Source organism: Ziziphus jujuba, chromosome 3, assembly GCF_031755915.1.
Source record: "Ziziphus jujuba cultivar Dongzao chromosome 3, ASM3175591v1".
Taxonomy (NCBI): Eukaryota; Viridiplantae; Streptophyta; class Magnoliopsida; order Rosales; family Rhamnaceae; genus Ziziphus; species Ziziphus jujuba.
The window spans coordinates 7,994,096-8,017,243 of record NC_083381.1 but is presented as its reverse complement, the minus strand read 5'-3'; the positions used below and the strand labels follow the sequence as shown (position 1 = coordinate 8,017,243).

The following is a 23,148-nucleotide window of genomic DNA, read 5'->3' as shown; positions in this document are numbered from 1 at the left end:
ATTCTCTTTATGGTATCAGAGCCCTAATACTCCAATGATTTTTTTTATTTTCACCATGTCTTTCATGCGTCCTCATGGCTCACAACCCATCTGCTCTTTCTTCTACTGCCATTAAAACTTACCCGACTTCCTCTGTTGTTGTTTTAACCGAATCATCTATTCATGGCCAAAATCTTGTTGTTTTGAATGTTGCTTCTTAGGCACCCTTAAAGCCTGCAGCTACTACCTACTTTCCATGGAGAGCTCAATTTGATTCTCTTTTAACTGCCTATGATCTATTGGGTTTTGTTGATGGATCGTATCCATGTCCTCCATCGACAGTCACTGAAACAACTGATTATGGTACTATCATCAAACCAAATCCTCAGTATTCTTTCTAGATTCGGCATCATCAAACCAAATCCTCAGTATTCTTTCTGGATTCAGCGAGATAAATTCTTGCTCAATTCTATTCAAGCTTCTCTCATGCCAGACATCTCATTTTTGGTTTCTGGCGTTGAAACTTCTTCTGATGCTTGGAAGAGACTGGCAACTCACTTTGCCAAACCTTCTCGATCTCATATAATGAGACTTTGAGAACATCTTATTCAAGCCCAAGGTCATCAAAAAATCACCGAGTATCTTCTTGATATTCGACCTGCCACCAATGAGCTAGTGCTACTTTGCTCCCCAGTTTCGGATGAAGATCTCATTCTCTATGCTCTAAATGGCTTATCCTCTTATTTCAAAGACATTTCTGCTGCTTATCATACCAGAGAATCTGCTGTTTCGTTTGATGACCTTCATGAGCAGTTGATCGAGTATGATTCCTATCTCAAAGAGATTTCTCTCTCATCTGTCACAACTCCTATCACAGCACATGTGGCCAATCATTCCTCCTTTGCGCTGACCTTCTCACGGAAAGGATCTAAGTCATTTCCTCAATCATTTGCCCAAGCTTCATCTATGGGGTCTTAAACTTTTGGTCGTGCATCCACATACAGAGGAAAATGTCAATTGTGTGATCAAATTGGTTATTCCACAAAATTTTGCCCATCTCTTAAGCAGTAGTGGACATATTCGCCATCTGGTTCTAATCCATCGGGTTTTCAACCTCATCCACCTCCTCTTGCTTATCATGTTAATCCCACTGGCCCTGGCATCTTGGACAACAACCACCTCCTTCTTCTTCTCCAAATTCAACATGGTTACTTGATTCAGGAGCTTCCCACCATGTGGCCACGAAGTTCCAGAACCTTGCAATTCACTCAGAGTATGATGGAACTGATGAAATTTCAGTGGGAAATGGTAATAAACTATCCATAACTCATACAGGTTCTAAATCTCTCAAAAGTCCACAAAAGTCTATTTTGTTATCTGATGTCCTTTGTGTTCCTAAAATGAAACGAAACCTTTTGTCTGTTTCCAAATTTTGTTAGATAAATAATGCTTCTATTGAATTTTTGCCCCACTATTTTTTTGTTAAGGATTTGCAGACGGGGTCAGTACTACTTCAAGGCCTACACAGTAATGGTGTTTATGAATGGCCCTCCTCTTCTCTCTCTCCTATTGTCTTTCAAGCTAATAAAGTCTCTCTGTCTGACTGGCACTCTCATTTAGGTCATCCCTTTTTCAAGGTATTATGGAACATGGTGTCTCAATTTTGTTTTCCTGTGTCTCACTTCAAAAATTTTAATTGTAATGCATGTGCCTGTAATAAAGCACACAAATTACCTTTTGGTGTGTCTTCTATGAGTAATTCTAGACCACTTCAATTAATTTATTCTAATGTATGGGGACCTTCAAAAATAAAATCTCATGATGGGTATAATTATTATGTGCTTTTTGTTGATCACTTTACTAAGTGTATATGGTTGTTTCCTTTAAAAAATAAATATAATGTTTTCTCAGTTTTTGTCAAACTTAAAAAGGTTCTAGAAAATTTCTTTCAAACAAAAATAATTTCTTTTTATTCTGACAATGGTGGGGAATTCATAAAATTAAAAACTTTTTTTGCTCACCATGGGATTTCGCATTTTTTAACTACCCTCTATACACCAGAACAGAATGGTTTTACCGAATGGCGTCATAGGCATATTCATGAAACCGGTCTAGCTTTACTTTCACATGCCAAATTACCTTTAAAATTTTGGTCTTATGCTTTCCAAACTGCTATGTTTCTTGTTATAGGATGACCACTATCACTTAACAAAATCAACCCCCTTTTCAAAAATTATTTACAAAATTACCTAATTATAATTTTCTATGTACCTTTAGTTGTCTATGTTATCCACTTCTTCGACCATCTAATTCACATAAAATAGAGTCATCCTCCAAGCCATGTGTCTTCTTAGAATAGTTACCTTCTCAGAGTGGATATAGATGCTTTTCTCCATCTCAAGATATTGTCTTTATTAGACATGTCAACTTTGTAGAACATGTCTTTCCGTTCCAATCTCTTTTTAATGTCAAGGATAGTTTTCCCTCTCCAACTCAATCTCCTTCTTCTTCTCCTAGTTTTTTGGCTCCTCCACATCACCTAGTGCCATTTACTACCTCATCTCCTTCTTCTTTATGTCAGTCATCTCTTTCCTCCACTTCCAAAAATTATTCTTCTTCCTCCACATCAGATATTACACCCATGCAGAGTCCACGTTCAACCCCATTCTCTCTCTCTTGGCCCAACCATGTACGCCATTCCTCTTCATCTGTCCGTGAGTCGTCTCCGCTGCTGTCTAGCCTCATCTGCAAATCACCAACACACCAACCAACGTCTTCTTCACCTCATTGACCACCAATGTTGCACTCCCCCTTATCTTCCATCTCCTCTCTACTATCCCCTCCCAAGACAACCCATGCCATGAGAACCAGGTCCTCAACCAAATTTTCAAACCAAAACGCTAGTTTTTCTTGGCTACCACTGATTTATTGGACTCTCTTGAAGAACCCAAATCTATTTCCAAAGCCTTATCTATTCCTTCTTGGCGTGCTGCTATGGATAAGGAATATAATGCATTACTGTAGAATTTTTAGTGTAATGTCACTTTTGTTGCTCTCATAAGTTGCTTTGTAATGATTAGTTACTATACTTTCAGTTTTTGATAAAAACACTGTTGTATTAGGTAGCCAAAGTATGGCTTGTTTTTTGGCAATATGATTACTGCAGTAGTAGGTGAAAATTAGGTGGTTTACTATTTCTGAAAACTTGTGGTTATATGCTATGTCCATAATGAACAAAGGTGTCGAGACCACACCAGTTTAAGCTTCTTTCTCTTTCATTTTGCTGTGTTTTTTGTTCCAAAAATCCAACAAATGGTATCAGAACCCTAGTGATCTTAGAGGGGTTGTGAGTGAAATAGCAAAAAATACAAGAAACCTTCCTTCTACCTTTCCTTCCTTTTAAATGGCTTCAACTCATTTTTCTGCTCCATCATCTCCTATATTTTCTAGAGAAAATTATGCCATGTGATCTATGAAAATGAAAGTTTACCTTCATGCTTTTGATTTGTGGGAAGTAGTAGAGACCGAAAGAAATCCTGCCCCTTTGACAACAAATCCCACTATCGCTCAAATAAAGCAACATAGTGAGGAGGTTGCTAAAAATTTTAAGGCTTTATCTGCCTTACATGCTGGTGTTTCAGAAGTAATGTTCACCAGAATTATAGCTTGCACTACAGCTAAAGAAGTCTGGGACAAGCTTAAAGAAGAGTTCCAAGGAAGTGCAAGAACAAGACAAATGCAGGTATTGAACTTGAGGAGGGAGTTCGAAACTTTAAGAATGAAGAATTTTGAGTTGCTAAAAGACTTTATTGTCATACTTATGAAGGTAGTAAACCAGATCAGAATTCTTGGAGAGGAGCTAGGAGATAGAAGGGTGGTGGAGAAAGTGCTGGTCAGCTTACCAGAAAAGTTTGAAGCAAAGATATCATCATTGGAGGAGTCAAGAGATCTGAATCAGATTTCTTTGTTAGAGCTTGTTAATGCTTTACAAGCAACTGAATAAAGAAGATCTATAAGACAAGAAGAAACCTCAAAAAGTGCTTTTTTAGCATTACAAAAAGGTAAGGCTCCAGCAAACAATAATCAAAGGAAGCAGCACGGTGGAGGAAGTAATGTCAAAGGAAAACATGGTGCTGGTACAAGCAGAGAAGGTGAAAGAAAGAAGTTTACGAAGTGCTCTTATTCCAAAAAGGACAACCATCTTGAAAAATATTATTGGTTTAGGCTAAATGTTCAATGTAGAGTTTGCAAACAACTGGGACATATTGAAAAAGTTTGCAAAAAAAAAGGAGGACCAGTGCAACAAGCACACCAAGTACAAGTTGCTGATGAAGCACGGCAAAGTGAAGAAAGCCTGTTTGTTGCTACATGTCATGTAGAAAGCGGCAGCAAAGAAGCTTGGTTGGTGGATAGTGGCTGCACTCAACATATGACTCATGATGCTGATCACTTTAAGACCTTGGATAGAAGCTTTGTTTCCAAAGTGCAATAGGAAATAGAGATTTTATTCAAGTTCAAGGCAAAGGAGAAGTGGCTATGGAAACTTCAACAGGTACTAAACTCATTTTAAATGTGTTGTATATACCCGAAATTAATCAAAGCTTGTTAAGTGTGGGACAAATGCTTGAAAATGGATATTCTTTGAATTTTCAAGATAAGCCTTGCATAATATATGATCAACATGGAAGTGAAATTCTAAATCTTGGAATGAAAGATAAAAACTTTGTGGTAGAGTGGAACAAAAAGGGAAATAATGTTTTTTATGCCAAAACTAGTGATGAATCTAAGTTGTGGCATAAAAGACTTGGTCATTTTAACTATGACTCTCTGAATCTAATGCATGAAAAGAAATTGGTGGAGAATTTGCCTGCTGTTAGCAAAAACCTAGAAGTGTGTGAAGTGTGTCAGCTTGGTAAGCAACAAAGGCTGCCATTCCCTTTGAAAGGCGCTTGGAGAGCCTCTGAAAAGCTTCAGTTAATTCATAGTGATGTATGTGGACCTATGAGTGAGAATTCTATCAACAGTAGTAGATATTTTCTCACTTTCATAGACGATTTCTCCATAATGTGTTGGGTGTATTTTCTGAAACAAAAATTAAAGTTGCTGAGATTTTCACCAGCTTTAAAGCCATGGTAGAAAATCAAGCAAAATGTAGCATCAAGGTGATATGATCTGATAATGGGACTGAATATACAGCTCAAAAGTTTAAGTTGCAATGCAAAGAAGCTGGAATTCAACATCAGCTAACCTCTCCCTATACTCCTCAGCAAAATGGGGTTAATGAGAGGAAGAACAGGACTATTATGGAGATGTGTAGATGCTTGTTGGTTGAGAAGCAATTACCAAAGAAGTTTTAGGCTGAAGCAGTAAATACCTCAGTGTATTTGCTAAATAGATTACCAACTAAAGCATTGGAGTTTAAAACTCCATATGAGGTGTGGTATGGGGTCAAGCCTACTGTGGAGCATTTGAAGATATTTGGGAGCATTTGTTATACGCATGTTCCTGAAATTAAGAGAGACAATTTGGATCAAAAAGCTAATATGGGAATTTTCATTGGTTACAGCAGCAACACAAAAGGGTACAGAGTATATCATTTGAAAACTAACAAGCTAATTGTTAGTAGGAATATTAAAGTTGATGAAGCTGCTATTCGGAATTGGGAAAAGAGTGAAGTTCAAGCCTCAGAAAATAATTTTATCCAAGAACATGACGAGATTCAGGATGAGAATGATTCAAATGATGAAGATGCTGTTGGAATCTGAGGTACAAGATCCTTGACTGATGTATATGAGAAAAGCATCTGAGGTACAAGACTTCTGACTAATGCATCCGAGATAAGCATCCGAGATACAAGACCTCTGACTGATGCATCCGAGATAAGCATCCAAGGCACAAGACCCTTCACTGATGCATCCGAGAGAAGTGTCCGAGATAGAAGACACCTATCTGATATCCAAGATACAAGATCCCTGTCCGATGTCTGAGCTACAAGACCCATGTCCGATGTTCGAGATACAAGATTCCTATCCAATGTCCAAGCTATAAGACCCCTGTCCGATGTCTAAAATACAAGACCCCTGTCCGATGTCCGAGATACAAGATCCCTATCCGATGTCCGAGATACAAGACTCTTATCCGATGTCCAAGCTATATGACCTCTATCCGATGTCCGAAATACAAGACCTCTGTCCGATGTCCGAGATACAAGATCCCTGTCCGATGTCCGAGCTATAAAACCTCTGTCCGATGTTCTAGGTACAAGACCCTTGACTGATGAATATGAAAGATGCAACCTAGCATTGTGTGATCCAATTACTTTCAATGATGCAAATAAGTTCGAGACATGGAGAGAGGCCATGAAGATGGAAATTAATATGATAAGCAAAAACAAAACTTGGGAATTGGTGAACAAACCCCAAGGCAAAAAGGCCATTGGAGTGAAATGGCTCTTTAGGACCAAGGTCAATGCTGATGGTACAATAAATAAGCATAAAGCAAGATTGGTAGTTAAAGGTTATGTGCAGCAACCTGGTATTGATTATGGAGATACGTTTGCACCAGTTGCGAGACATGAAACAATTTACCTGCAGGAAGAAGTATATGTTAAAATAAATTGCATAAGGCTCTTTATGGCTTGAAACAAGCTCCCAGAACTTGGTATAACATAATTGACTCACACCTTGTTGGAAAAGGATTTAAAAGAAGTGAGAATGAGCCTACTTTGTACGTGAAGTCAGGTTCAAATGATGAAAAATTGATTGTTTCTCTATATGTTGATGACTTGTTTGTTACATGAGAAAATTCACAAAGTGTGTTGGAGTTTAAATCTGAAATGCAAAAAGTGTTTGAAATGTCAGATTTAGGAGTGATGAACTACTTTCTTGGCATGGAGATATATCAATTTAGTCATGGCATTTTCTTAACCCAAAAGAAGTATGCTGTGGAACTACTCAAAAAGTTTGACATGGAGAAGTATAATCCAGTTGACACTCCAATGCTTTACAATCAAAAATTTGAACTTGAAGATGGTGCTGCCAAGATTGAAGTTTCAACCTATAGAAGCCTTATTGGAAGTTTGCTGTATTTATGTGCTTCTAGACCTGACATTATATTTTCTGTGAGTCTGCTTTCCAGATTTATGCATGCTCCATCACATATGTATTATTCTACAGCTAAAAGAGTGCTAAGGTACATTAAAGGCACCATAGACTATGGTATTTTATTTTTGAAGCAAGAAGAAGGCAAGTTGATGGGCTATGTTGATAGTGATTGGGCTGGAAGCATGGAAGATTCAAAAAGTACTTCAGGGTACTTATTTTCTCTTGGTTCAGGTCCTTTTTCATGGAGCTTACAAAAACAGCGTTCAGTTGCTCAATCCATAGCTGAAGCTGAATATATTGCTGCTGCAGCTGCTTCAAATCAAGCTTTATGGCTAAGGAAGTTGCTTGTTGATTTAAATGAAAGGCAAGAAGAAGCTACCACAATATACTGTGATAACAAGTCTGCAATTTTCATTGCTGAAAATCTAGTTCAACATAGAAGAACAAAGCATATTCCATGCTGTGAGAGAAGCTGAAAGAAATGGTGAAGTGAAGCTGGTTCATTGTAGTTTTGAGGTCCAGCTTACTGATATTTTGACAAAAGCTTTGCCAAGAAACAGGTTTGAAACATTAAGAAATGATCTTAGTGTTTCCAGCAAAAATGCCAAGGAAGAGTGTTAATGTAATGTCACTTTTGTTGCTGTCATAAGTGGCTTGGTAATGATTAGTTACTGTACTTTCAGTTTTTGATAAAAACACTGTTGTATTAGGTAGCCAAAGTATGGCTTGTCTTTTGGTAATATAATTACTGCAGTAGTAGGTGAAAATTAGGTGGTTTACTATTTCTGAAAACTTGTGGTTATATATACTATGTCCATAATGAATGAGGGTGTTGAGACCACACCAGTTTAAGCTTCTTTCTCTTTCGTTTTACTATGTTTTTTGGTCCAAAAATCCAACAAGAATGATACATGGCAGCTTGTTGCTCTCCAGTCTTAGCACAATGTCGTGGAAAGTAAATGGGTTTTTGGGATCAAACATAATCCTAATGGGTCTGTGGAACAGCTGAAAGCTCGTTTAGTTGCCAAAAGGTTTACTCAATGACCTGGTGTCTATTATATTGAGACTTTCAGTCCCATAATCAAACTTGCTACCATTAGAGTTGTCTTGAGCATTGCCTTGGCTCATGATTGGCCAATTAGACAACTTGGTATTAACAATCCTTTCATAAATGGTAGCTTGGATGACAAGGTTTTTATGCAAGAGCCTGCTGGTTTTATCGACTCCAATCATCCCACACATGTCTGTAACTAAAGAAAGCCATTTACGGTTTAAAGCAGGCCCCAAGGGAATGTTATAATGCTCTTAAAGGTTTTCTTCTTCAATTTGGTTTCTGTAACTCTGTTTCCGACAGCTCCTTCTTCTTTTTTCGGCTTGATAAGTTCATTCTCTATTTGCTTGTATATGTGGATGACATTGTCTTAACGGGGAATGATACTGGTTTTTTGCAGTCTTTCATATCTGCTCTTGCAGGTCATTTTTCTCTCAAAGACTTAGGTAACCTTACTATTTCCTGGGAGTTGAGGTTCTTCCTTCCAAGTCTGGTCTTCTACTTTCCTAACAATAATATATTCTTGATCTTCTTCAACATACTAATATGACTAATGCCACACCAATAGCTACTCCTCTTGCTTCTGGTGAGGTGCTTTCTGCACATAATGGTACTCCGCTGGCCAACTCTACAAGTTTTCAGCAAATAGTGGGCAGCTTGCAATATTAGTCAATCACCTGATCAGATATTGTATACTCAGCCAACAAACTTGCTCAATATATTCATTCTCCCACTTACATCCATTGGAGTGCTCTCAAGTGCCTCTTGCGTTATCTATTGGGGTAGAGTGACCTTGGCTTGTTTCTTCAATGATCATCGCCTCTTACTTTACATGCCTTCTCTGATGCAGATTGGGTAGGGGATAGAGATGGTTGTTGCTCCACCACTGCCTACATTGTTTTTCTTGGAGGCAATCCAATCTCTTAGTCCTCTAAAAAGAAAAAATCTATGTCCCAATCTTCTATTGAGGCTAAATATAGAGCTATTGCCAATGCCATTACTGAATTGTCTTGGCTTCGATCTCTCCTCAATAAGCTTCGTGTTTTATCCCTGGACCCATCGATTGTGTATTGTGATAATCTTGGTGCTACTTACCTCTGCTCTAATCCTGTTTTCCTTTCCAAAATGAAGCATGTTGCTGCAGATTTTCATTTTGTGAGTGAGAGGTCCAAAATTGTTCTTTGCGTGTTGTGCATGTTGCTAGTGGTGATCAGCTAGCTAATGTGCTTACCAAGCCTCTATCTAAGCAACCTTTTCTTTCTCTTCGATCCAAGATTAATGTTCACCATTTCCTTATAATCTTGAGGGGGTATAATAAGGATTAACTCTTTCATATCTTGTGCTTATCTCTATCTGTTATAGTGTTAGATAAGCTTGTACACTTATAGCTAACTATATCTCTTGTAACAACTCTGTGTATATATTTTTGGTTATTAGTTAATGTTTAAAATAAGTTTTTCCTCTATTTCATTATTATGCTATTCTCTTAATATGGACCCAAATGCATATTGGCATGGGGCCCATAGCAGTCTATGCTAGAAGTAAGGGATTGGACGGAAAGACCTTTGGAAAAATGAAGGAAATTCATTGCAACACAAAGTGGATTGGTGGGAAGACTACTATCACTATGGAAAAACCAATTAAATTATAAGGGGAAAAAATGCTTTATACTCCACTTAGCCCTCCTAATACTCCATTTACTATCGAAACACGCTTTGCTATGAATTAGATATAGATAATTAACCTTACTAGTCTCTCCCTCATCATTCGCTTCATAATTGACCTTCTAAAATTGACCATTTTATGCTGTTCCTAGTTTATTATCAGGCATAATAGCAAAGCCATTTCAAGATGTACATTATCCAACTCAAATTGCAATCTTATAACCAAAATGTTTAGTTGAGAATATGTAAGAATTATATCCTCAATTCAATTAAGAAATTTTTTGTCTTATCCAATTGGATATGGGTTTAATCTTTATTCAATGACTAGAGCATTAATATATTTCTCCTCTTCCAATAAAAACTACTCCAAATAATTTAAGATAAATGTATCTATTACTTCTAGTTATTAAAATGTTAAATAAAAAATCATTGGTATTTAACAAGAAAAATGGGTGTATAAATACAATCAATCATTACTTAGCACCAAAACATTGAATTCTTTATCCTTCTGTGTTCTATATATTGTAAATCTTCTAGACGACTAAAAGTGCATAGATTTAATTAATCTGCACTATGTTTGATGTAGTGAGCTTTGATCCAAAAAAACCATTTGAGTAAATAAATGGCAAATATATATATATATATATATAATTTTTTTTCTCTTTATACACACATAAAATGTTGTATACACTCACAAAATTTATATATACATCCATAAAATTTATGTATATACCACAACAAAAAATTGCTATGCACACTCACAAAATTACTTCATACACACCATAGCTGACATCATCATTGACATCATCGATCACATTTTGATGATTTCATCCATCGATGTCATGCTGATGTGGCAATATGCTAATGTCGCACTCATCCTGACGTGTCTGCTAATGGGTCGGGTTGCCGTGTCATAATTACTGATGTGCCCATTAATGTGTTGACGTGTCATAAATGCTGACGTGTTGCGTTGATATGTCATCTAACGTCACCATCTGGTATCACACGTGTTCCTACCACTGCGCGACACGTGTCCCTTGCCACTGATGGGCAAATGGCTCTATCATTATGTGACACATGGCTTATGCCACTACTCAATGCGTGGCCCTGTCGTTGCGAGACATGTGGCCCTGCCACTGCGAGATAGGTGGCTCAGACACTGTGCGACACGTGGCTTCCCAAGTCTTTTGGGCCAAATAGTTCAGGGGCCAAGTTTGGTGTTGAACCTTACTTTTGGGCTGAAACACCACCTTACTAACACATGGGCCAAGCTTTAACATGAGCCAAACCCAGCAAAATGCAGGCTACAGTCCACATGTCCACAATCTGATGTGTTGCTGACCCGTCTTCAACCTCCAGTCGAGTCACTTTTAACCCGTTTCTCTGGTAAACGGGTTAGTTGATCCGGTTGGATTTTTTCCACCGTTTTTGTACATTCCGGCGATCAAAAATTACCGAATCAAAAACATTTATAAAAACACGGGTAATAAAGTGTAAGTGTAAAATTTTTGATAAAACAATGAAAAATAAATTATGCCAAAACAATTTATAAGGCACGAGTATGAAAAAAAAAATTTCTTCTTTCAAAAACAAACAAATATATATCCACATATATATGACAAAGAAAAAGAAAGACTAGATATAAATAAATGATTAAAAATTCACCTTAAGATTGTAAGAAAAATAAATTAGGAAAAACTTTTAAAAAAAAAAATTCAGAACCTATATGAAATTGAGTGAGCGATCCATATTGATCCAAGGCCTGTGTGATACCACGGTGTCATTAAGAGGAATTTCACCCTACCGATTTAGATGGCTTCGTAACGTTCGTCTTCAAGGATACAATGGATGATTAGGTTTTAGACATGGCACCATGAAAATCTTTCTCTATGAACTTTTAGTACCTAATGTAACACCCCGACCTGAGAAAATGCCCCAGACTTAAATTTTTGAACAAGTTTGATCAAGGTTGACCAAGGTTCATCAAGGGGGTTTCATGGTTGACTTTTTTACTATGAGAGGAATTTCATGTTGAACAAGATACCATGGCAAAGTATTCATTGACACGAGTTCGTAGACTAGTAGTATGCCAAAATTGGAGCTAAGAATAGAAAGTTATGATCAAAACAAGATGCGATCCGAACTAATCAACGAGTCTAGAGTTTATTTTTTATTTACATAGATTTTGGCATTGACCCATGTGTTATATAAAGGGTCGTCAATACAAGTCCGTAGATTGGCGTCACGCTTAATTTAAACCTACGGTTGAAAAGTTACAGGTCTGTAAAATTGTGTCTATATTTTCCAAGATTGATTTTAATTGGATAGTAAAATAATTTAGAGAGTCCGTAATCTGCACCATGTTTCACCACTTGGAAGGTTCCATGTGTCATGATGGAAGAAGGCCATGTGTTACAATGGAAATGTGCTATGTGTCACCATAAATTAATAATAAATATATATATATATATATTTTATTCTCTTTCTCTCTCTCTCTCTCTCTCTCTCTCTCTCTCTCTCTCTCTCTCTCTCTCTCTCTCTTTTTCTTTTTCTTTTTTTCCTTTTCTTTTTTTTCCATGTGTCGTGATGGAAGAAGGCCATGTGTTACAATGGAAAAGTGCTATGTGTCACCATAAATTAATAATAAATATATATATATATATATATATATATATATATATATTTATATTTTATTCTCTTTGTCTCTCTCTCTCTTTCTCTCTCTTTCTTTTTCCATTTTCCTTTTCTTTTTTTCTCTCTTCCCTCTCCCTCACGTGGCACTATCTCCCCCTCCTAAGACAACTTCTCTCTCTTCTCCCCTTCTCTCTCGCATGTATCTCTCTCTCTCTCTCTCTCTCTCTCTCTCTCTCTCTTTTCCTCCCTCTTGGGTTCCTGTCAAAATTGAACTTTCCAGCCACCCATACATCACACATGCTGAACAAGGAGGAAGGGTGTGAAGAGTCTGGCCAGCAACTAGAAAATCACGGCCAACCATCTTCGGATGCGCCCAGATCAGGCTGCCATTGTCGGTGGTGGCAAGGGCCCTTTATCCGGTGATACTGCCACCCCCTTCCCACCATTTTTGGACTTCTTGAACTCAATTTTGAGGTTCGTTCAGCTTAATTCCCTGCTATTTGGGAGATATGACGAGTTAAACTTTGGTCAAAACTTTCTGACTATTTTCCAACCACCGCGGGTTAAATTGATCCAATAGAGGTTAGTAACTTGTTCCTCGTCTCTTTAACTTTCTATTGCTATCTTATTTGTGAAGTATGGTGACATATTTGAAAAGTTACCATTTTTGAGTAAATTATCATATTAAATGTAAAAAAATTGAAGAATTGAATTGAATTGTATTTATATATATATATATATATATGTTTATGTACACATATGTATGTGTATGTTTGAAGTACATATACCTTGCATATATAAATATATATATATATGTGTGTGTGTGTGTATGTGTGTGCGCGCGCACTGTAATGTATGACTATATACATGTATATATATTTGTCGAAGCCTTTGTATATATATGTATTTAGAAATACACTGTGTATGTTTTAAAAATTATGAAAATTGTTTGTTAATTTTGTTATGCTATTTATGTGATTTAAACATATTTTTATATAATACTTATTATATGGTTTGGCAAAATTAATTTTGTACATATATATATATATATGACTGAATTTATTGTTATATTTATTTTGTACGATAAAATGTGTTTATGTGAATTTTATATAAGTTAATATAATTTTTGTATAAATAAATTTAATGATTGAAGAAGAATAACAAATTTTAGTGTATAAAATATATTGTGCGTTTGGATAATTGCGAAATTGAAATTTATGTGAAAGAAATTATTTTCATGAAATTGTTGGATTTATATAGTTGTTTAAAAGGGAATTATGAAATTTTATAAATTTTGTAAAAGTGTATAAACTCACTATATTTTATCAAAAATTTCAGTATTTACAATATTATAATTTTTATTTTTTATTTTTTAGATGCACCATACAATATTGGTATTTTGTACTGTATATGTTGTCGAGCGCACAAGTTTGTATGGTCATCATGTGGGATACCATGGACCTGGGAGTTGATAAGTATTATACAGTGAGCATAAGCCGCCGCCCTCCATGACCAGGATGCTTGTTATAAGCATCGGTGCCGTTGGGACGTCAAGTGACAATTTGCAAGTTTCTCTCTTTAACCTCCCTATCAATCGTAGTTGAAACGCTGGGTACCATCTAGCACCACTGGTATATAATGTGGTGCGTCAAGTTATGATTTTAGATACACCACACAATATTAGTGTTCTATATGGTATCTGTTGTAAGCACGCAAGTATATATGCTCGTCTTGTGAGATGCCATGGACTCGAGGGTTTGCAAGTATTATACAGTGAACATCAGCCGCCCCCCTCTACAGCCAAGATGATTGTTATAAGCATCGGCGCTGTTAGGATGCCAAGGTAACCATTTACATGTTTCTCTTTTTAATCTCCTCATCAGGTAGTACTCGGATTGCCGGGCACTATCCAGCACTACTGGTATATAGTATGATGTATCAAATATTTTTTTTTTAATATGTGTATGAGTGTATATATATATATATATATATATATATACGGATATACTATGTTATGCTCATATGTACCACACCATAAGGGTGCAACGATCAGATTTGGTTCATGGATAGCTTATCCTTATACCTATATTGCCTACGAGTTCAGAGGGTTGGACCGCCATTATAGGCAACCACTCCGGGTTGTATTAGTAGCAAGGTACCGATGATAGTTGATATCATAGATCACGTAACATGTTATATGATATCGTACACCTCCAGTATGAGTGCATATTTCGTAGTATATTTATTAATTTTAAAATTTGATTTCACTTTATATTACCTTTTCTATTTCGACTTGATTTTCTAATTTTACATTTGTTTGCCTTTGTTGTTGTTATTATTATTAATATTATTTTTATTGTTATTAATATTGCTATTATTATTATTATTAATTATTTATTTATTATTATTATTGTTGTTATTATTTTTAGTATTGGTATTTTGTGATTATTATTATTGTCATTAATGTTGTTATTTTCATTATTACTATTATTATTATTATTATTATTATTATTATCATCTTTGCTACTATTTTTATTATACTATTATTTACCATTGATATTATCATTAATTATTATCGTAGTTATTATTAATTATTGTTATTATTATTATTATTTATTAATGTTATTATTTTTATTATTATTATTATTATTAATTATCGTTATTTTTCTTATAATTATAATTATCACTATTGCTAATTATTATTGTATTTATTATTATTATTTGTTATGATTATTTTTATTGTTAATGTTATTAACATTTATTATCATTATTATTGTTGTTATTATTATTATTATTATTATACGGTAGCCCTCGAGCAAGTATGGAAGCCCTTAAGCAGATATGAAAGCCTTCGAGCAAGTATGTTAGTCTTCAGGCAAATGTGGAAGCCTTCGGACAAGTATGTTAGTCTTCGGGCAAGTGTAAAAGCCTTCTGGCAAGTATGTTAGCCTTTGAACTAGTGTAATAACCTTCGGGCAAGTATGTTAGCATTCAGTCGAGTATGTTAGCATTCGGGCACGTTGTTCTATTATCGTGATGAATATTACTATTATTCTTGTTGTTTTATTACTTTCCTATCTACATTATGCATCGGGACGTTTGTAAAACAGTATTGAAATGTAGTACGACACTAAATGGGTGATGTGGGTAGACGTGAATAATTAAAAATATTCCTCATTTATTGAATTATTTCTAGTATATGTACGTCTATATTTATGTTTTGTTATAGAATGTGTTTTCGTGTAGGTAATTTTTAGGGCATGTTCAACCCTTAGGAGAGATACTGTCGGATTTTCCATATAACAGTCCGATAGGGTTTCCTCTGGGATTAAGACTTATCTAGGGCTCCTGGAAGCAATTCTGGATGAGTCCTGACACCTAAGCTTTACGACACACAATTCTCACAACACCAAAACTCAAATTTTCTCTGTATTTAAAGGAGAACTCAAAAAGAGTGGATTTTTCCCATTGTTTTTTATGCAAAATTCTTCAAATCCATGTAGCTTCAAAAGACCCAAACGTTAGAAATTTTGAAAGTCACCATTAAAACCCATTTAATCCCTTTAATACAAAACCATTAATGAAAAATCATTCGCATTAAAACGTGAAACATTACATTTACTATGTCTTCGTGGATCAAACAAATGGTTTGCTCTTTTTTTTTTCATTTAATTTTCTTTTTCTTCAAAAGATAGCCACACTGCAGATCAAACAAGGGTTTTGGTCATGTTTAAATGAGTCTAATAATTTTGGTTATGATCCAAATGCATATTTCAGAAAAAAGTTAAATTGAAAAAGAAAAAAAAATAATAAAAGTTGTTAAGAAATATTACTTTTATAAATGTTTATATATATTATTATTATTTTTTACAAATTTAAATAATCACTAATTTATATATTCCATGGGACCTAAAGGACTTTTAAAAACTTTATTATTTTATGCATTTAGCAAGATTATTCATTCAACACCTGTACAAGTTGATACCAAATATTGTTATTTATTTAGAAATATTATTTATTTATCGAGCATTCATTTATCAATTCAACCATCCGCACATGGTATGACTAAGTGAAGCAATAACGCGGTATCATAGAAAATACTCCTAAACTCAAGTCAAGCAAACCAACTACTCTAGGCTTTTGCTATTGTTGCGTGTCTAATGTCTTGGTAGTTGGTAAAAATATTAATCAAACTGACTGGCATTCATGCAGTCTTAATAAAAAAAGCTATCAGCTATGATCCAGAGAAGGTTCTACGCAGGAACTATGTAAAACCAGACAAATATATATTATTGATTTTATGGAGAAAGAAAGATGACGAAGCTGTTTCAGCACCCTTGACTATAAATTTGAGGAAAGGAAGAGGCCCACCTTGCTAAAAAATGAAAGTGGGTATCGGAATTCTTTCTAGAGTATTCTATAAAATGGCAGATTTAAAAAGCTAAACAAATTAATTATCTCTGTTTCAAGTATTAATTGACATGTAATAATAAGAAAAAATTGTTTCATCTTTTGTTGATCTTGCTTCATCCTCTCGATGTCTGGTTTTACTAATTTGTTGTACTACTTCTTTTATTGTCTGATGTTTATTTTCAACAAAAATCAAATAAATGAGGATATCGGTTTAATTAGTACTTGTTTTTTACCTTTTACATTTTATAAATTGGCTTGCGTCAAGTGATAATTAGGCTTCTTATTTAGTTTGAAAAAGAAAAAGAAAAGGCCAGTACTAATTAAATGGGTTTCTGTTTCAGTTCGTTTGTAAAATCAAACTCATTTTGATAAATGTTTAACTTTTCCCGTTACAAATTTGCCTTCACAGCTGTAGTAATATGAAAAAGCCAGGCACACGGAGCCACTTTGTTAAATATGACCATTCTTAAAAATATAAGCACTAAAAAGAATATCCTACTTTTTTTTTTTTTTATGTTTTTTATGGTAGCAAAGCAAGATGTTAGAAAGGACATCTTATAATATCCTCAAATTTTGGATTCCATCAGGCTTAGCTAAGCAAGCATAGGATTCAAATTTGGGCTCTTTAGGAATTAGGAGTGGATTGGACTGTCTCAATATTGATTTTATGTAAAATGACCAAATCATATTCATTTTTTTCATATATATCTCTAATGTCTTGGTCCATGGGGACAAATTAAAAGACAAAGAAAAGTACTAAGTCATGGTCGAAAGGCAACTATTATGGCTTCCTAGACCGGTAAAGAAAAAAGCTCTCCAGATTCGCCGTCAGATACATACACGAATATACAATAATATAAAATGCGTTGAAATGAATGGTCTAGGAAGGTAAAGAATTTTGATACGCCAAGCCTTGGAAGCAAAGTAGACGAAGAAAGACTTTTCTTATTAAAATAAATAAATAATAAAATGCTTATTCTCTATATATATTGGAAACAAAGCCAAGGCATTTAAGCCTTGCTTTATATCTAATCAAAGATCAAAATTATCAAGTCCATGGCACCCTGGATAATAAACCTACTTCTACGGCCACTTCAGTTTTTGTTGTCTATAATCATTCTAATGTTTCTTTGTTCATCTTGTACTTGTGCTACAAGTGAGGAAGCAGACGCCCTTGTGAAATGGAAGGACAGCCTTGATATGAATCCAACTACTCATTCTCTTCTCAGCTCTTGGAGTCTCAATTCCACCTCCTCGTTATCATCACCTTTTACTAATTCAACTTCTCATCATCACTATTATGCCCCATGCAACTGGGTTGGGATTACTTGTAATGACTTTGGAAGTGTCATAGAGATTAACCTTGCAAGCTATAATCTGAAAGGTACGCTTCAATACTTCAATTTCTCATCCTTTCCAAACTTACTCACCTTTGTCCTATACAACAACTCCCTTTATGGAAGTATCCCCTTGCACATTGGCAACCTTTCCACACTCAAATTTCTTGATCTGGGGTTCAATCATCTGTCTGGAAACATTCCTTCCCAAATATGCCTTTTGACAAGAATAAATTTCCTTGCTTTGTCTAACAATTATTTAAATGGCTCTATACCACCTCAAATAGGGATGTTGATGTCTCTTCAAGAGTTTCTTGCTGATAGTAACAATCTCTCAGGTTCAATTCCTGTGTCCATTGGAAACTTGAGCAACTTAACCACTTTGGAACTTAGTAGAAACAAAATAACTGGATCCATCCCTTTTGAGATTGGACAACTTAAATCACTCACTCTGCTTTATCTGTATGATAATTATCTAAGTGGTTCAATTCCTATTTCCATTGGAAACTTGAGCAGCTTAACCGAATTGAGCCTTTGTGAAAACAAAATAAACGGATCAATCCCCAGTGAGATTGGACAGCTTAAATCACTCACTCTCCTTTCTTTATGTGATAACCATTTGATTGGTTCAATTCCCGTTTCCATTGGAAACCTGAGCAGCTTAACAACTTTTTTTCTTGATGGAAATAAGATAATAGGATCCATCCCTCCTGAAATTGGAAAGCTTAAATCACTCGTTCAGCTTTTATTGTCTAGAAACCATATTACTGGTTCAATTCCTACAACCATTGGAAGCCTTGAATCGCTTGCGAACTTCAGTATGTTCAATAACAAAATTACAGGATCCATCCCTCTAGAAATGAGCAACCTTACAAATCTGGAAAGATTACAATTAACCAAAAATTTCTTGTCCGGCTATCTACCAGATAGTATTTGTTTAGGTGGGAAGCTTAGATGGTTTGGAGCAAGTTGTAACAACTTTAGAGGTTCCATTCCAAAAAGCATAAGAAACTGCAGTTCATTAGTCCACCTTTCAGTTGTAGGAAATCAACTAAGAGGAAATATATCTGAAGAATTCGGAGTATACCCAAACCTGGTTTATATGGACTTGAGTGACAATAATTTTTTTGGAGAACTTACTAGAAGCTGGGGACAATGTCCAAAACTCACAATGTTGAACATCTCTAATAATAAAGTTTCTAGTAGAATACCTCCTGAACTTGGAAACGCTACTCAATTGCAGAAACTTGACCTCTCTTTTAACCTTCTTGAAGGTAAAATTCCTAGAGAATTGGGAGAATTGAAATTGTTATACATTCTCAAGCTCAAAAATAATTACCTTTCTAGCAATGTTCCTGCAGAAATTGGAATGATATTGAACCTTGAAACGCTTGACTTTGCAGCCAACAAATTGAGTGGACCAATTCCCATGCAGTTGGAACAATGCTTAAAACTACTCCATTTGAGCTTGAAGAATAATAAATTCAGTGGGAGCATTCCCTTCCAAATTGGGAATCTGCAGTCCCTCGAAAATCTTGATCTAAGTCAAAATTTGCTTTCAGGAGAGTTGCCCTTAGAGCTTGGTCATTTGGATAAGCTAGAAACATTTAACATCTCACACAACATCCTGTCAGGCTCAATACCATCCACGTTTAAAGAATTGATAAGCTTGACATCTATTGATATATCCTACAATCAGTTAGAGGGTTCTCTCCCCCATGTCAAAGCTTTCACTGAAGCTTCAATTCAAGCATTGCAAGATAATAAAGAGTTGTGCGGCAACAACATTGGCTTGAAACCTTGCCCCGTACCAAAAGATAAAAATAGAAATCAAGTTGTAATTCTAATCATAGTATCCATCTCCGGCACTCTATTTTTATCATTTATCATTGTTGGGATACTTTTTATTTGCCAAAAAAGAATCAGGAACAAGGAAGAACCAAGAGAAACAGTTACTGAAGCTTTCTTTGCTGAATGGAACCATGATGGGAAAAGAGTTCATGAAGAAATAGTTGAAGCCACTGAGAATTTTGATTCCAAATATTGCATTGGAGTTGGAGGGAATGGAAGTGTTTTTAAAACAGTGCTATCAACAGGTCAAATTGTTGCAGTGAAAAAGTTCCATAAGAATGGTGGAACACCCAATCAAGAAGCTTTCAAAAGTGAGACAAGTATTTTGCCAAAAGTGCGCCATCGGAATATCATCAAGCTTTTTGGATTTTGTTCTCATACAAGATACTCATTTTTGGTATATGAGTTCATGGAACAGGGATGTTTAGCCAAGATATTGAGCGATAATGAAAAGGCGATGGAGTTGGAGTGGACGAAGAGAGTGAATATTGTCAAAGGTTTAGCAAATGCCATATCCTATATGCACCATGAATGTTGCCCAGCTATAGTCCATAGAGACATATCAAGTAAAAACATTCTGTTGGATGATGAATATGAAGCACACATTTCCGACTTCGGTTCAGCTAGAATATTTGATCCTGAGGAATCGAATTGGACTTCATTTGCAGGAACATTTGGATACTCAGCACCCGGTAAGCTTTCACTGAAAGTATCTTTCATTTGTATTAAACCAATGAATCTTTTGTGATAATTTTTATTTAGTAGCTAAGAAAGCTTATGTTTTGTTAATTTGTTTAAATATTTTAAACTATAACTTTTTCCCTTAGAAAAAAAAAGAAAAATAGACACCCAAGAAAAAAAATGACTAAGAATTTATTCTGCCACTTCTCTGCTAGTTAGGAATGGTCAGCCTTTTATGATACACTTCATTTTCAGAGGAAGAAGTCTCTGTTTTCGTTAATAGCACATTTCATTCATTTTATTTTTATTTTCTGTAAATGAACCTTTAAAGCCTAAAATACGTCAACCAAAGAAATACTATGCTTTCTAGGAATTTTGCATGTGTAACATGTCTCATAACAAAAAATATTAACTCAAAGTTGGTTCTATTTTCTTTGAAGAGCTTGCTTACACAATGGAAGTAAGTCAAAGGAGCGATGTGTACAGCTATGGAGTTGTAACATTGGAATTGATCATGGGAAAACATCCAGGAGACATTCTCTCATCTCTTTTAATGTCACCATCACCAGTTGATGATGATCAAATTATGCTTATGGATGTACTGGATGAACGTCTCTCACCTCCAAGAATAAAAATAGCAGACCAAGTGGTATGCATCGCAAAGCTAGCATTTGCATGTCTCAATCCAATTCCCGAGTCTCGGCCAACAATGAAGCAAGTTTCTAGGAAGCTGTCAACTTCACCATCACCATTATCAGAGCCTCTTCATATGATTACATTAAAGCAACTCTTTTGATCTCCCAACATCTACATCCTAAATAGCTGCACTTCCTCCATAGGTAGATGTACCTATATATTGCTTGTTGCTCCAGTGCCTTAATAGTTAGAAGGGAAGGAGTAATTTTCTGTCTTCACAATTGATTTTCCTATGTAAAAATGATTTAGTTTTAAACAAATCTTTCAGTTAGTGGAGGAATTACTCTGACTAGTTAGCACAATTTATTTTTGTAATAAAACAATTTATGTACCATGTTCAAGTAGTTCATTTGCCCTTTCCTTTATATAAATCCAGCTATAACTTATTAGTAATTGTATCTCTTAGCTGGCAGTTTACACAATTAAGGTAAAGTTCCAAACTTTACGAAATCTCCCATAAATTACAAGTCTGATTTGTAATTTGTGTATAAAAAGAGGGTTTCTTTTGTGTATGGATAGGGTAATATGTGATCATATATTTTCACCCACAGAACACCAATTAAGAACAAACATAGCCAAGAAAATAGCAAATCACTATATCTAATATTTACTATAATTAAGAGTACAAAAAAGTTATTTTTTAACAAAATAAACCACATCTTAAACATAATAAAAACCAAACTTTCTTGGTTTTACCGTCCAACCTGAAAAAATAGTAAACACCAAACAAAAGCGGAGTAGAACAACAAGTGAAAGATCAAGAATCAGCGAGTGGAATTAGAAGATGATAATACTAAAGATTTCTTGGTAGAAACCCACTTTCCGGAGCACCAATCAAGATGAAACCTCAAACGAGAAACGGGGTAAGCAATCTCTTCCCCTGTGGTTTCAAAGTAGACATTGTAGTTGGACCCTTCCTTCCCAGTGATCTTCCCGACCCACCAACCGTCATTGTCATATGCATCAACCTTGTCAAGGTATGAAAAATCAGTGGCCACCATCTCTAGCGGCACCGGCCTCACCTCGTTCTTCAACACCCTCTCAATTAAAGGTCCAGATTCATCATTCTTCAACAGCTCTTTGTACTGCACAATGTACATGTTCATGTTTTCGAGATGAGCCACCACTGTAGCTGCGTAGTATGATCCCAGAAAGCCATCCTCTCTGCTGCACACTTCGACCTCTTCTCCTATGCCGAAAGCCATTGATGTTTCTTGAAGAAACAGAGTAAAACACTCGAAACTTGGTGACCAAGAAACAAATAGGAAATTATTATTATTATTTTGGGTTTAGAATAGAAAAGCAGGTTCTTACTTCTTATATATATATAGGAAAATATATAGCCGTTGTGTTTGAAGTTGGAAATCAGTAAGAAATCTCTTTCCCTTTTGGATTTGGACATCGGAGGATTTATTATTTACTTATTTATTTATTTAGTTTTTTTAATTTTCTTCTCAAAGCCCTCCATCATCTATAAACCGAGAAAAGTCCCAAACTATATTCGGAAAAAAGTCCTAAAACTTTTAAACTTTCGTTTCTATTTTCTATCTCGGTTTGTGTTAATTTTTTGGGATTCTATTTTAGATGAAATTACAAAGTAACCAATAATTTTTACGCATACTTCAATTTGCCTCTAAATTTTATTTTGAAATATTGTATAATGTCAAATTTCCCCTTTTTTATACTTTACTTGTTTGAATTTAGCTAATTTGACTAACTAATGTCTATATCGGTTACTT

The 23,148-nt window shown here is 35.2% G+C and overlaps 2 protein-coding genes across 2 annotated transcripts; one reads left to right on the top strand and one right to left on the bottom strand.

Annotated features, from left to right (window-relative positions):
* Nucleotides 1–17,876: 17,876 nt before the first annotated feature.
* On the top strand, nt 17,877–21,725 carry LOC125423561 (MDIS1-interacting receptor like kinase 2-like). Its single transcript, XM_048478152.2, has 2 exons — nt 17,877–20,724; nt 21,154–21,725. The coding sequence occupies exons 1-2, from the start codon at nt 17,901–17,903 to the stop codon at nt 21,507–21,509; spliced, it is 3,180 nt and encodes a 1,059-aa protein (XP_048334109.2). The 5' UTR covers nt 17,877–17,900; the 3' UTR covers nt 21,510–21,725.
* A 389-nt stretch (nt 21,726–22,114) lies between these two features.
* LOC125423165 (protein AGENET DOMAIN (AGD)-CONTAINING P1) lies at nt 22,115–22,614 on the bottom strand. The gene has a single exon (XM_016031482.4). The coding sequence runs from the start codon at nt 22,612–22,614 to the stop codon at nt 22,174–22,176; it is 441 nt and encodes a 146-aa protein (XP_015886968.2). The 3' UTR covers nt 22,115–22,173.
* Between the last annotated feature and the right edge of the window lie 534 nt (nt 22,615–23,148).